At 32.5% G+C, this 15461-nt stretch overlaps 1 protein-coding gene across 1 annotated transcript; it reads right to left on the reverse strand.

The window, feature by feature from the left end:
• Positions 1–7441: 7441 nt before the first annotated feature.
• LOC132728496 (proline-rich transmembrane protein 1-like) lies at positions 7442–14329 on the reverse strand. Its single transcript, XM_060714136.1, has 4 exons — positions 14151–14329; positions 10553–10770; positions 10010–10147; positions 7442–9509 (listed from the first exon to the last, which is right to left on the reverse strand). Exons 1-4 carry the CDS (start codon positions 14170–14172, stop codon positions 9357–9359), a joined length of 531 nt encoding a protein of 176 aa, XP_060570119.1. The 5' UTR covers positions 14173–14329; the 3' UTR covers positions 7442–9356.
• Positions 14330–15461: the final 1132 nt, after the last annotated feature.

The following is a 15461-nucleotide window of genomic DNA, read 5'->3' on the forward strand; positions in this document are numbered from 1 at the left end:
TCAAAGTTTCCTTAAAGGGGGCAAGTTCCACCGCCTCCAAAATTCATGCTTTTTTTTCAAAAATTGGCATAAAAAACTTTTAATGCTTAGAAACGAAAGAAAAAATATAATTTGTAAATACGAAAAATTTTCTTTGACCCGTCATAATTTAAAATTTTACTTGAATCTTAAAAGGGTTTATTTTCCTTACATTTTAGTACATTTCTCTAATTTGATTTTGATTGTTTTAAAAATATTTTTTAATTTTTGGGTTTCATCTGGATGCATGTGGGCAGGAACCCAAAATTTTAATTTTTAAAATATTTGTCAATCCAAACCCACCTAAAAATTTAAAATAAAATTTAATTTTACGCTGTTTTGAAAATTATTTTTTGGAAACAACTTTCTTTTTGGGTTCCCCTTTTAAAAACCATGCGTTCTTCTCCTGAAATAAAATACGAGGGTTGTCCAACAAATTCGTGCACTGCAGTTATTGTCGTGAGAGTTATTGACAGAAAAACATGAATTATATTTCACTCAAAGGAGAAATCTGTCTCAAAAAAGAAAACAAAAGAAAAAAATGTGTAACCCCCGTGTCGTGTAAACGAATCGTCATACAGTTACCTTGGTAACGCAATACCGGCACACGACAAAAAATTGGGTTAGTTTTTTACTTTGATGCATCACGGTATTCTTTAAACACTACATATAAACGTCAAAATTCAGGAAAAAGTGTGTGTACGTATTCCTGATGTCACTAGAAAATATAGCGTCATTTGCCTCATTGTAACGATCGTAAACAAACATTTGTGGATGGTCGTCAGTACTGTAATTACGTGATATTGTCAGTCGCTAAACGTCTGGAAATACGGACGATCATTAAATTTTGAGCAAATATTGGTAAAACACCAACAGATTCCTACAAAGAACTTAAAAGGGCAAGCGGGACAAGTTCAGTGTCACGGAGGCTGGTTTTTAAATGACACAAACACTTTGTAGTAGGGCGAGTGTCGGTAGACGATGACAACCGGTCAGGCAGACGTCCGTCCGTAATGCCGGCGCATGTGACGAGGGTTGTCCAATATATTCGAGCACTGATTGAATATGTTACATGTACGTTGCATAAGAACAATAGAAAGTACAAAATACTTTGCATCAATCATTTCTCTATTGACAGTTAAACAAATTATAACATAAAAAGCAAATGCAACTTTACAAGCAACAAACAATTTATGCAATTACAGAAATGAACTAACCCATTTTTTGTCGTTGCGCCGGTATTACGTTACTAAGGTAACTTAATGACCATTCATTTAAACGACACGCCGGTTACTCGGCTTTTTCTTTTGTTTTTGTATTGGAGACAGATTTCCCCTTCAAGTGATATATAATTTACAAATGTATTTGTTTTTAATAATTACTCTCACGACAATAACTGCAGTGCACGAATTTTTTGGACAACCCTCGTAATGATACACCCATTTAGACCAATTGCAAATTATTTACTTTTGCTTTGAATCATTTGGACCTATTCTGATGAGAGACGAAGGGTCATCATGACCCTCTTGGTTTTTTTTTATTGTGTTGTTGTTTGAGATTTTCGTTAATAAGATTGACAATCTGCTGTTGATATTTTCTTTCTACAAAATTTTACCTTCGGGCGTACATACTGTATATTGCACGATTGGGCCCGTGTGATATAGATCAGTACAGAACAGAAATGCTCTTACTTAGTCTAAGCATAACAAGCCCGTCACATATAACATATACAAATGCAACATATGGCACATAAATGCAATTTTCCCAATAAAAACAACGGGGAAAACATAAGGGTTTAAAAAATTGAGAATTTTAAAGTGAGACAGGAAAATTACTTAAATTTAAAAACATTGAATGTGTACAAAAAACGCCCCAAAAGTTTTTTGTAAAAAAAATAACATTATTTCAAATCTTGCTACGATACATTTTGTTTTATAGATGGAATTTAGATAAAGCCTATCAATATAATCCAAATAATGAGACTAAGCAAGTGCGACAAATGAAGGGGATAACTCGTGAATACATATTTAAGCATTTACTTCCCTTTAATAATTTATGGTCAATAATAATATTAACGATGATTAAATTCATTGCTGCATGATAAACGAAATATTTTAGAAAGCTTAGTATTTCTACATTTTTATTCTAAATAAACTTAATTTAAACAAATCTCGAGTTATTTATGAGATCAGTTTTGTCAAAACGTATACTCTTGGTATTTATATTTTGTTGTCTGTTGGAAAACAGACAGACACGCGTCTGTGTACATGGATTTTATTTGATACAAATGTAAATCCATAACAAAATATTACAATATCATATTCACATATGAGTCACGTCACGACAAAACCAACATAATGGGTTTGCGACCAGCATGGATCCACACCGCGCAGTCTGATCAGGATCCATGCTGTTCGCTATCAGTTTCTCTACTTGTTACAGCCTACAGGGTTTGCGCGGATGCGCAGGCTGGTTTGGATCCATGCTGATCGCAAACCCATTATTTTGGTTTTGTCGTGACGCAGCTCATATAACTTAACAAATCTACTTATTGAATGTACAATGGGTATTCAACAATGACAATGATATTTTTTTTACCACAAAATAAAAAAAAAATGGAAAAATAGGAAAACTTTCACGTCAGACTGGCCCTCAATTTAAAAGTTCAATCACAGAATACAGGTAAATGTTTAATTTCTTTCTTACGATCAGTTTGCCATAATGAAATGAAATTAAAGATACTCGTGTTGCATTAATAGTACCTTGGAGTATATTGTATTCGCTTCACTTTTACAGAATCGGGATATAACAAGACTTCATACAATCCTGCTGACTGAACAATGTTTCTTACTTTCAAAGCCTAGTTTCTTGAACAATTTACCGCATTAACAGCACAATATTGTTCTCAATATACAATTATTATTATTATTATTTACCTGTGTTTAATTTTAGAAAATATTTGATCATACAAATATGTTTTTCAGTATATAGAGACCATTTCCACAATTCTGCATGTAATGTCAAAATATCTGTAGACTGTTAATTAACATTAAAATAAATCTGATTTTTTATGCACTCTTCCAAAACTTCTGCATTCATAAACTCCATTACGTCACATCGATAAAACCTATGTGTCAAATAGATTAAACATAGTATTAAGTGGTACTTTGTAGTCACGTAAAAATTTTAACAATCAATATAAAAGTCTGAGCTACAAAAGCCTAATAGTGTCAAATGAAATAAAAAATAAAAATGCAAAGGCGTTATAACGCGAATAAAGGCATTATTACGCGAATCAAAAAGGCGTAATAACGCGAATAAAGGCGTAGCAACGCGAATCAAAAGGCGTAATAACGCGAATAAAGGCGTAGCAACGCGAATAAAGGCGTTATAACGCGAATCAAAAGGCGTAATAACGCGAATAAAGGCGTTATAAACGCGAATCAAAAGGCGTAGTAAACCCTTTATTCGCGTTATAACGCGAATCAAAAGGCGTAGTAACGCGAATAAAGACGTTATAACGCGAATAAAAAGGCGTAATAACGCGAATAAAGGCGTAATAACGCGAAATCAAAAGGCGTAATAACGCGAATAAAGGCGTTAAAACGCAAATCAAAAGGCGTAGTAACGCGAATAAAGGCGTAGTAACGCGAACCAAAAGGCATAAATAACGCAAATTTAAACACATTATAATGCCAATTTAATACCATATTTTTTACTAATCAAATTCGCGAGAAAGGAAGACCAATATGATCTGAATTTAATTGCTCAAGATATAAACTCGTATACAATAATACAATATACATTTACAATAACTTTCATTCCATTTGCACAGTAATTATGCAAACTAATTTTGTCATAAACTAATAAAGACTCTTTAATATTTGCCAATATAAGATGACTTCGTGACTTATAGGTTATAAAGTATTACCTCCTTCAAATAACAATCTCCTATGAAGTTTGAATATTGTGGGCCAAATGGAACTTAAGTTATGCTCCGAAACCGAATTGCTTACGAACGGACGGACAGACAGACATACAGACGGACGGACGCACGTTTCCAACATTTTGGGTTTAGGGGCTATTTTCTTTGTTATTTTTTCTTTGTTCTCTTAAGGGCTACTAGCCCATAAACCCTTTGATCACGGATTTGAACCTATTTTCTCTTTTGTTCTCCTTAACAGTTATATAGCCCCTAAACCCCAAAATGTTTGCTCGGACGTACGGACGCCAGGGGGTATAAATAATATGCCCGAAATTCTTTCGGGCATATAATAAAACGTACATGCTAGATCAATTCATTTTAAATCAACATTGTTTCTTCCTTCTATACATTAATAGGCACTGTTTGGAATTTATATGGTATTAAATTAGCGTTATAACGCCTTTTTGTTTTGTGTTATTACGCCTTTTGGTTCGCGTTATTACGGCCCTTTTGATTCGCATTATAAGGCATTTATTCGCGTTAAGTAACGCCTTTTTGATTCGCGTAATTACGCCTATTGTTTTGCGCTTATAACGCGAATCGCAAAGGCGTAATTACGCGAATCAAAAGGCGTACTAACACAAATAAAGGCGTTATAACGCGAATAAAGGCGTTATAACGCGAAACAAAGGCGTAATAACGCGAAATAAAGGCGTTACAACGCGAATCAAAAGGCGTAATTACGCGAAGGAAGGCGTAAAACAACGCAATCAAAAGGCGTAATAACGCGAATTAAAGGCGTTATAAACGCGAAACAAAAGGCGTAGTAACGCCTTTATTCGCGTTATAACGCGAAACACAAAAGGCCGTAATTACGCGAATAAAAGCGTTATAACGCGAATCAAAAGGCGTACTAACGCGGATAAAAGGCGTTAATAACGCGAATCAAAAGGCGTAATAACGTGAATAAAGGCCGTTAAAACGCGAATCAAAAGGCGTAATAACGCAAACCAAAAGGCATAATAAACGCCAAAAAAAAAAGGCGTTATTTAAAGCTAAAATTTAATTTCCATATAAAATTTCCCAAACCGTGGGCCCAGGGAATTAAGATGGAAAGGGAAAAATTTTATCTAAATAAATCGGGTCAGAAGTCAGTTTTATTTTCAATTCCTTTTCGGATTACATCCTAAAGGGCCCCCAGTCGATTTTTAAATTTTTACCCTTTGGGAAAAAACTTTCGTCAGATTTAAAAATTAACTTTCCCCCCCAACTAGAGATACTTTCTACATTTAAAAAAGAAAGGAATGGGCTCCCTTTTGTGAAATTAAAATGAAAAAACTATCCCCCATTTACTTTAAACAATAATCCCCCTTTAATTTTACTAACTTTATACCTTTTCCTTTTCCCAAAACTTTTTACCCATAGCAATAATTTACCTATAAATGTTTAAATTAGGGAAACATTTTAAAATAAAATTTTGAAAGATTTCTAATGTTTTAAGGTAAATTTAAAAAAGGATTATCCGAAGATTAATTGAACCCTTTTGACCCCACCCTTAAAAATAAGAAAATTTAAAATTTTAAAAATAAAAAGAAAAAGATAAGATAAAGAAAAGAAAAAGAAATTTATTTAAAAAGTTGGGAAAGGTTTTTAAAAGGGAAAATAGGAAAACCCTGTGAAATAGATTAACTGTATTTAGGGCCAGTCCCCAAAGGACCTATAAAGGGACACAGACCCCCTTAAAAATTTGGGAAAAATTTCAAGAAGGTTCATTTTTGTTTATGACAAAAAGTTTTTCATTTTTAGGGGCAAATGAATGTTAGTTATTTTTAAATTTTATATTTATTATTTTTCAGGAAATTGGGATAAAAATTTAGATCAATATTTGGGCTTGCTTTCTTACGTTTTCAAGGCCATTTTTATTATAAAAAATATTTGGGTTTTAAATTTGGCATTATAATCCGTTTTAATTGGCGTTAGTACGCCTTTTGGTTCGCGTTACAACGCCTTTAGATTTTGTGTTATTTACGCCTTTCATTTCGCGTTATAACGCCTTTATTCGCGTTATTACGCATTTTGATTCGCGTTATTACGCCTTTATTCGCGTTATTACGCCTTTTGATTTTGCGTTATTACGCTTTTGATTCGCGTTATAACGCCTTTAATTCGCGTTGCTACGCCTTTATTTGCGTTGCTACGCCTTTTTTCGCGTTATTACGCCTTTTGATTTGCGTAATTACGCCTTTTGATTCGCGTTTAGTTATAACGCCTTTATTCGCGTTATTACGCCTTTTGATTCGCGTAATAACGCCTTTATTCGCGTTATAACGCCTTTGTATTTTTATTTTTTATTTCATTTGAACACTATTAGGCTTTCGTACTTGAGCCCCTTTATCAGCTAAGGTCTTTAAATTGTAGCTTACATGAATGACCCCCAACCGTGAATACCCCCCCCCTAAGTTTTAAACAACCCTTTATTACAATTTTTTACCCGATTTTAAAAATTTGACCCGGCGGAAATCAAACCCAAAAATAACCCCAATTTTTTATTGCGACAAATTTTTCACCCAAAGTTTTATGGGGCCTAGGCTCAAATACTTTTGGGCTTTCATGCAATACAAAATTGCTTTTCAAAATTTTTCTAATCCAAATGCAATAACTCTGGGTATGCCTCTTGATTCGACAAGCCCAAAACCCCCCGGTGCAAAAAATTTTTGACCCCAAAAATAAAAAATTTTTTTGGAGGAAAAAACTATTTGGGTTCCCCGGGGTTGGGGAAAACGCCCGTAGAAACACAGGGGGCACCGGGGGAAATAAAAAAATTTTAAAAAATTTCCCCCTTCCCCCCCAGAGTGAGAGTAAAAAGGGCGATATTTTATCTTCGAAGTCAATAACTGATTTAACTAAACAAATATTTTTAGAAACATATTTCGCACAAAGCCAGCCCCACTTTTGTATGACATTTTTGATCTTTAACTGGTTAAAAATGATTAAGGCAAAGGGGCGGCGTGGAAACTTAAAAAAATTATATTGCTGATTATATTGATGAAGAGGATGTTGATTGTCGGGTCTGCTACTTGCTGCTGCTGATGATAATGATTGATATGTAGTTATTAACGTTGATCGTGAAGGTTAGCTTCAAACTACGATGAAATTTGTTTAGTTTCAACTGTGTAGAAATATTGTGACATTATATACGGGTCGTTAACATTTACTACCATATATTAAAAACGTGAATATGGACATAAAAGAGAGCTGTGTCTATATTCGACCGAAATATGTAGACACACATGAAAACATATTACGTTTGGTGCCCATACCGGCCGCGCACAGCATCAACAGCAAATAAATCAATAGATAAATTAATAATATTATTGATATTTGGCAACGTCAATATTTTCTTGCAAGTGTAAATATCATGCAAAAAAGAGAGAAAAATATCGGAGAAGTTATCTCCCCTGGCAGAGACTGATGTTTTTAGAAATAACTAAACATAAGTACAAAACTCACATTTTAATTCAAGAAATGAACATGTTTAGTAACAATTGTTAACATAAGAAATGTCAAGTCAAGCCTTATCCAGTATTGTTTTACTTTTCTTTCATACATCATAAATGAAGTACGTCAGTGTAACATCAATGTATTAATTATATCTTTTACTTACAGAGATAATAACGATGTAATGCCTATTAAATCATTTGATACCTATCTACATGTATATTGTTATGTACATCAAAGTTTATTAAAAAAGGGCGATTACCAATAAACAAACAACCGAGAAAAACAATGGAACAATTTGAAAAAAAGATATTCAAATAACAGAAAAATAGAAAAAGAAAATGGCAAAAAAACATCAAAAAACAAACAGCCTCAGAAGCTGGCTGTCCAAAATAATTGTATCATATATAAAAAAAAAAGAAAGAAAAAAGGAGATTGTCAGTAGTTTCCAAACTATAACTAAGTTAGTGACGCCTACGGAGTCATTTTATTTTGATCTCTATAGTTTTGTACATTCAAGCAAAAAATAAAAAAGAACGAAAAAATACGAAAACAAATAAACTACAAAGAAAAAAAACGCTTGAAAACTGAATTTCAAATTACAGAAAAAAAAAAGAAAAGGACAAACAGAGAAATAACCTAAAACGGAAAATAATTCCATCGTATAACAAAGAAAGAAAACAATAAAAAAGCTTCTCTCAGAAAAAAAACAACTTTTATTTAAAGGTTGGTTTGACTGAATGTCATATACATTGTTGGACGTAAAGGAATTCACATAGATAAATCAGTCCACAGTTCCAAAGTTTTGATAATATCGGTATTCCAGTATTATCATCAAGATATTATTTATGGTTCAAATCTTAATGATCAACATTATTTTTTGTTCAATCACATTGTAGTATTTTTCAAATTTATGCTTTGTCTAACTTTTGGTTAATGTGTACTAACTAAATAAAATTCACTTAATCTGTCGTCTAACCGCAGTCTAACAAATTTCAATAATGCATTATATTAGGGAGGAGTTAGAGGTATGGTTTACACTCTGATTTGTAAAATGTCAAGGTTAGAAAAAAAATGCCAACATAAAAAAATTAGTCGAGGTCAGGTGTTTCTAATGAGGATACAATCAACTGATTTATTACATAGATAATACATGTTGGGTACGCAGAGACAAATGATTGCATATTAACTTTTTATATCCTTTGAACACTAAGAAAAATGACTGTTATAAATTGCTGTCTGTTTTAAACTTTATATTTTATAGTAAAAGTAACCAAAACATTATTTTCTTTCACTTGATAGGAATAAACTGCATTAACAATCATTGATATCAAGAATACAATGATTACATTTTTGGCCGGAAAACTCATTGAAAATGGACCCCCTTCACACAGAAAAAAGAACTGCTTTTCAAATGAGCAAACCAATAGGGATTTTGAATGTTAGTGAATACCTTGAAGCTATTAACGAATTTGTATCAATGAATAATCTCTAATGCATTTTTTCTCACATTTTCCATTTATTTTAAAAGGATGTACACATTTCATTAACTCCATTGTTTTTTACCTAATTGCATCGTTTCCTCGCTGTTTTTTTTCCAGATATATTATAAACATGATACTGTAGACAAAGGTATAAATTCTGTGACTTTTCAGTAAAAAAATGTGCCTGGGCCATTTATTTAGCTTATCTAAATGTGAAACGTTAGAAACTTGACAAGGTGTAGACATGTTGTAGAGGGAAAGGGCAGAGCTATTGGTGATTTAGAGAAATGCCTTGTTGTTAGTTGAAAAAAATAATGTTGATCATTAAATAGGTTAATGTTTAATAATATGCATTAACAAAAATAATTGGTCGCCTGCCTGCGGCAGCCTTGACCAATTATTTTTGTTAACGCATATTATTAAACACTAACCTATACATAATGTGGCCTAATTACATGTGTGTATATCACATAGCCGGCAATAAATAGAATGCCGAGGACCACAGTAGCAATCAGCATATTTCGAGAGTGGTTTGACATTATCCTCGCATCTTCCATGTGCCCTTTACTCGCTAGAGAACTTGCCTGTGAAAGAAAACAAAACACATTATTTATAACATTTGGCTAACGTTAGTTTATATAACCCGATTGGCTACATGTCTTTTATTACATTACTTAAAAAACGACTGCAAAGACAATAACAAATAAACAATAAAATATCACAATTTATCTCAATTTCTTTATGATTTCACATACTATTCTCATGTAAATCAAAGAGAGCATGTTTTTATCAAAAATTTAAAAAAAATTAAGAACTGTTGACAAAGTTGTTATAAGTTTTTACTTTTATTTGAATTATTTTTAAAACTGAAATTTCTTATCATTAAGTTTATCCCTTTATAGCCAAATACGTATATCATTTCTCAACAGAGCGCCATGTCTGACAGTACAACTAGATAGGTTTACACTAAGTATTAAAGCACAATTCTCAACAGCGTTTAAATGAATAAAATTTGTGCATAACTTAGTCATAACTTATTAATAACTTATTCATCATAACAAACAAATTAAATTTTATACTTTACCACGCAAGAGAAAAAAATTGCAGAAATTCCTGTGGGCCAGAAACAGCACAAACAAGCCAGAATTGACGGGCATAGATAGTCTGGTGGCTTCTGTTGACTCGCACCAACAACCTGTACAGGTACAGGCTGGCAAACAACCTATTGCAATAATACTAAAATTTATATTGTTCCGGTTGTCAGGACTTTATATTCAAACAAGAAGAACTTTGTCAATCAGACGTATATTCTCTTTTGTACAGTTAAAATGATAAAATTAACTTACAACCTGTATTTCAAAGATATGCTATTAAATTACAAGAACATGAATAATTAAATAAATAAAATTTAAAATCAAACTAACAAAAAGGCTTACAATAACTTAGCATAAACAAATCTTTATATGCCATAAATAAATAAAAAAAACTTCTCGAAAGACTTGTATGTATACTTGCTGGCAAGAAATTTGTACAAAAACCATTCGTTTCACGATTTCACACATACACAAAGACCGTTAGATTATATACGTAGAAAAATTTAATAAAAGAAAATTTTACAAATATATACCACTTGGGACATTCCCTTTTCAGATCCTCCATTTGGATGGATATTTGGGATGTAACCAGACTGGGCCTGTAAAGGTTGATATCCTGGTTGGTAAGTGTACCCGTCTACGGTAGGATGTGGATGTGGTTGATGAGCGGGAAACTGTACAGTACTTGGCGTCTCAAGTTGAGAATCGTCTGTTACTGCTTCATAGGGTGGAGGAAGATCAGACTTGGAATCTTTAATATAGAAAACGAGCTATTTTAGTTAGTTAATTAGTTAGTAAGTTCGTTCGTTCGTTAGTTAGCGAAGTTAAAATATTGCAATAAAAATGAACACAACGTATGCATGTCAGAAATCACACAGGCTAGAGGTTTGTGTCTCACATTCCTGTCTCAAAGATTAAAGACACATTTTATAGTCATATTATTATTAACAAGTATAATATATTTAAGCTCAGTTGCAAAACATGTTCTTACAACTAATGCAATATTTTGAATACTTTACGTTAGGTCGCTGTGGATTCTTTTATGTGAGGAAGCTATAGAAGGTCGGTGGTTCTAAACAGGTGACCGCTGTATAGTATATAATGTACAAAGGGGTCAACAGAAAAATCGAAACAGATGCTAACAAATAAGCATTCCCCTGAAAAAAGTGTACTATTAACACTCTAAATATCTTAAACGGACTTTTTAGTGTGGACAAAAGTGTTGATCCTTTCACATTTAACAATACGTGACTGAATAGCGAAAGTTCGTAAGCTAGGTATATAGCTAGCTTTTTTCTATAAGGACCTGCCTGAATGAAGGGGCACCATTACTTATGTCTTCCTCCACAGGTAAAGTTAGAATGCCGCCATAGTGTCCTTGTGACATAAAATCCCAACACAAAATTACCTTGTTTTTTAATTGAACTTAATAGTCAAGATATTTCTCTTTCATTGTGCGCTTCTAATGGATATTGTTAAACTTCCTTTAAAGCGAATTTACTATAAAGAAAGAATATTTTGACCTTGAATATTTGATTATGCTTTCTTGGGTGCCAATATTGGATTTTAGTAACTTTCTTTAAAGAAGAAGAAGAAGAAGAACGTTTATTTCACTTAAACTACAAGTTTCTCGTGATTAACATATATACAAGCATACATATATAATGACATGAAAAATACAATGACATGAAAGCAAACATAATAATTCTATTGAAATTTAGTTGCGTATGCAAATATTTTGAAGGATGGTAGACCTGAAGGACAGTTGAATATACCTAGCTCTAAATTCACCTGTTTTTCAAAATGATGCATAGTGGATGACAACGCATTTGTTATGAGACAGTTTATTTAAGTAGCATTTAACTATGCAGGACACACACATTTCTTTAAAAAAATTATTCCTTTTCTCTATATGTTTGGTAGTTGATGACAGAGCCAAAAGTTAAGACCCTAGAAAATGATAGCGATTTCTGCCATTCGTGTTTTCGCCCTACAACCCCGCCAAGCGAAAAGTCGAGAATAAACAAGTAAAAATGACGGGGCGCGGGGCAAAGTTTAAAAAAGAAAAGCCAAAAGATTTAATAAAAGTTACGAACTTGTAGGCGGGGCGAAGTTTGTGTGTGTAGTGGGGAGGGGGCAATGGAAAGGAAGGAGAGGGAAACTTATTAAACATCAATACACATTAATTACAGGAAATAACTTTTTAAATTAAAAGTGTACCGAACCTCAATATTGTTTATTTCTGTAATACAAAACATTATCAATAAGCTAATTCCCCGCCAAGCGATATTCTAACAAATGTCATAATTACACAGGATGAAATAATAAAAAAACCCACAAAAATGACCATGTAAATACGATGAGTAGACCAAATGACCATAGCAAATGTACTCAATGTATTTAAGAAAGGCATCACAGCCAAATACCATGCATGTGCTGGTACAAGTCGTCTACGACAAAATTAAGAAAACGAAATCAATTCCACTTTTAATGGGTTTCAACAACTGCCAATCGTAGTCTTGCATCTTGATTTGATTAAAAGTGGAAAGCGTTGCGTCTAACTTTTAGCGTGTTTTCATATCAAGCATCCACAGTGTTTCATTATAATTGAATCATGGCACGATTCATGATTTGATAATTTCAACAAAAACAAATGTAAAAATACCATAACCCAAAATCATACGCAGTTTATAACAAAGCACTTTTGGACCTCAATTTTTATAAAGCATGTATGTCACAAAGTATGACATATACTTGCGACTATCTAAATTACGGTCGGACAAAAAAATCATACGAACATAAAACTATATGTGTCACACCTCAAAATCTAATTAAAAAGGTGAAAAATATAAGATTATTTTAGTTCGTACGCATGTGTCACACCTGCAAGTAAAGGTTTTGTCTCACATCATAGTCTCAAAGAACGGCACTAATGGTTTGCCCACCGTTCGTCTGTTCACACTTTTGTCCTGGTTATGTGTATGTTATGCTCTTAGGAACTTACATTATATCTAGTGTTAAGAACCTTGATGCGCAGTGTTGGAGTAAAATTTGTTTAATATAAATATGTACTGCAGTATGCATATTATTGCTCTGATATGCGCCATGAAATTAAATACCAAATCAGTGAAACAGGTCCATGATTGTGGGCAGATGGGGTACATGTAGTATGAAGGCATTATATAACATAATTTTATGTTGTCATTTTATCAGGTTATTTTATTGTCGTTTTTTTTTTCATGGAAATGAAATGAGGAAGAAATGTGATAAAAATATATAGACCCTTTCACTCGGACTATAAAATGATGCCAATGTAACAAATAAAACTATTTAAACTATTCATTTGCATGTTAATGCCAATGGTTGCAGCCTAGTCAAATTTTATACTCTATATGTTCTATCGTAAATCAGTTATATCTGAGACTTAATTCTGGAGTCAACTGTTCTTGATGAGTTAAAAACTGTGTTCAACTTTAAACATCAACACTATCTTAGTGAAATGAGGCCCGAAATAGAACAAGCTAGCATTCTACTCGTTTTCAGTTATCTTCATTCTGTTGTAACACTGATAAAATTCACCACTTTAAAAACTCTGATTGCTGGCGGGTAGGACATCTTTAATCTTTCCTGATTAAAACAACTTTTAAGTCATATAACAAACAAAAACTACAAAGGAAATCTTTATACATGAGATTGAAAACGGGACTTATTGAAGGAGTACATTATGTATTTAGATCTAATATGGATGTTTCGGACTCTTAAAATGAATATGAGACCTAACTAATACAATATAATCCAAAAGTGATCCAATGATAATTCATATTATGCAAACATGACTGAAAGCATTTCATAAAGGTTGAAATTAAACGTGATAAATTGCACATACATGTAGATTGATAATATTTATTTTAACCGAAACCGGAAGTTTAAATAAAACACATTTTAAACATTTTTTTAAAGAATGCATATTAAGTGTGTCATTAGAGTAATGCTTACCACTCAACCTGTACACTTAACTATTCTTTATTAAATTATCCAGTATAAATGTTTAAGTTTAATACTAGTTTAACACGTCTAGGATATGTTAGAATAAGCGGAATTATAAATGGTATAAATTAAAGATGAACTTACCCATTAGATTGTCAGTACTCATTTTCAATTGCTGGAAACTTAGATAGTCATTGAAAATGATTTGAAAACACAATGTTTTTACTTTTCTCTTAAACGAAATATCCGCACTCCTTAAACCTCGAATGTTTTAAAAAAATTGCGTTTACATTGATCGGTAATAAATGCATAAAAGAAACATGATATCTGGGTCACGTGATACTTAAATTGTGCGTTAAGTTATTTATATACTACACGCTGTCATCGATCGGAAAACAGTAACTGAGTTTACTAAACAATAAAAGATTATTAATAACAATGTAAATATTTTTGTTGTAAAGTACGTGTAAAGCAGTAATAAACATAAAATTAAGTCGGTAAATAAAAACGCTACAACGTATACCTTGTGTGGTATATTTCACAAGACAGTCCAGACAAAGCAATAATTGTTGCATTAAAATATATTTATAAATGTTCTGATTTTTTCCATTTATTCTGTTTAAGTTTAGAGATTGAAATTCATTGAAACAGGTCATTCAACATTTCCTTTAACGCGAGGAAAACTCTTAAAGTTACTTCCGTGCCATTATTATATTAACTGATTTCGTTAGTGCATTTTACACTGAAAAAAAATATGTTTGACGTTTTAACAGTTTATCAATTTATTGAAAATGCTAGGCCTCTTAGAGGCATCAGTCACATATACAAGAATATACATAGAATGTGAATTATCATAAAAAGATTTCCACAAAATATACTTATGTACTAGATGGCATATACAAATCAAAAACCATGAAAATTAGCTTAGTTATCAGTCACTTAAATGCTAATATATTTTTACAAAATACTTTGGTGGCTGATTTGGAACGCTTCTGTGCGTCGTGTTGGCGTCAGACTGCGCGGATGCGCAGGCTGGTCTGGATCCATGCTGGTCTTAAACCAACATTTTAACATTAAAATAAACCTGATTTTTTTATGCACTCGTTCAAAAACTTCTGCATTCATAAACCCCCTTACGTCACATCGATAAAACCTAGGTGTCAAATAGATTAAACATAGTATTAACTGGTACTTTGTAGTCACGTAACAATTTTAACAATGAATATAAAAGTCTGAGCCCTTTATCAGTTAAGGTCTTTAAATTGTAGCTTACATGAATGACCCCCAATCGTGAATACCACACCTAAGTAGTTATAAAACCATTTATTCATATTACCAAGTCTGCCACCAATTCTGAATACAATTATTTTGGTCTTTTCAACAACAATCGTCAAGTTCCAACGATTACATTAGGACAATAAACCTAAATCGGAATTGTCGGTCGAATATGACACA

This window comes from Ruditapes philippinarum, unplaced genomic scaffold (genome assembly GCF_026571515.1).
Source record: "Ruditapes philippinarum isolate M1 unplaced genomic scaffold, ASM2657151v2 ctg527_1_1_1_1, whole genome shotgun sequence".
NCBI classification, from domain to species: Eukaryota; Metazoa; Mollusca; class Bivalvia; order Venerida; family Veneridae; genus Ruditapes; species Ruditapes philippinarum.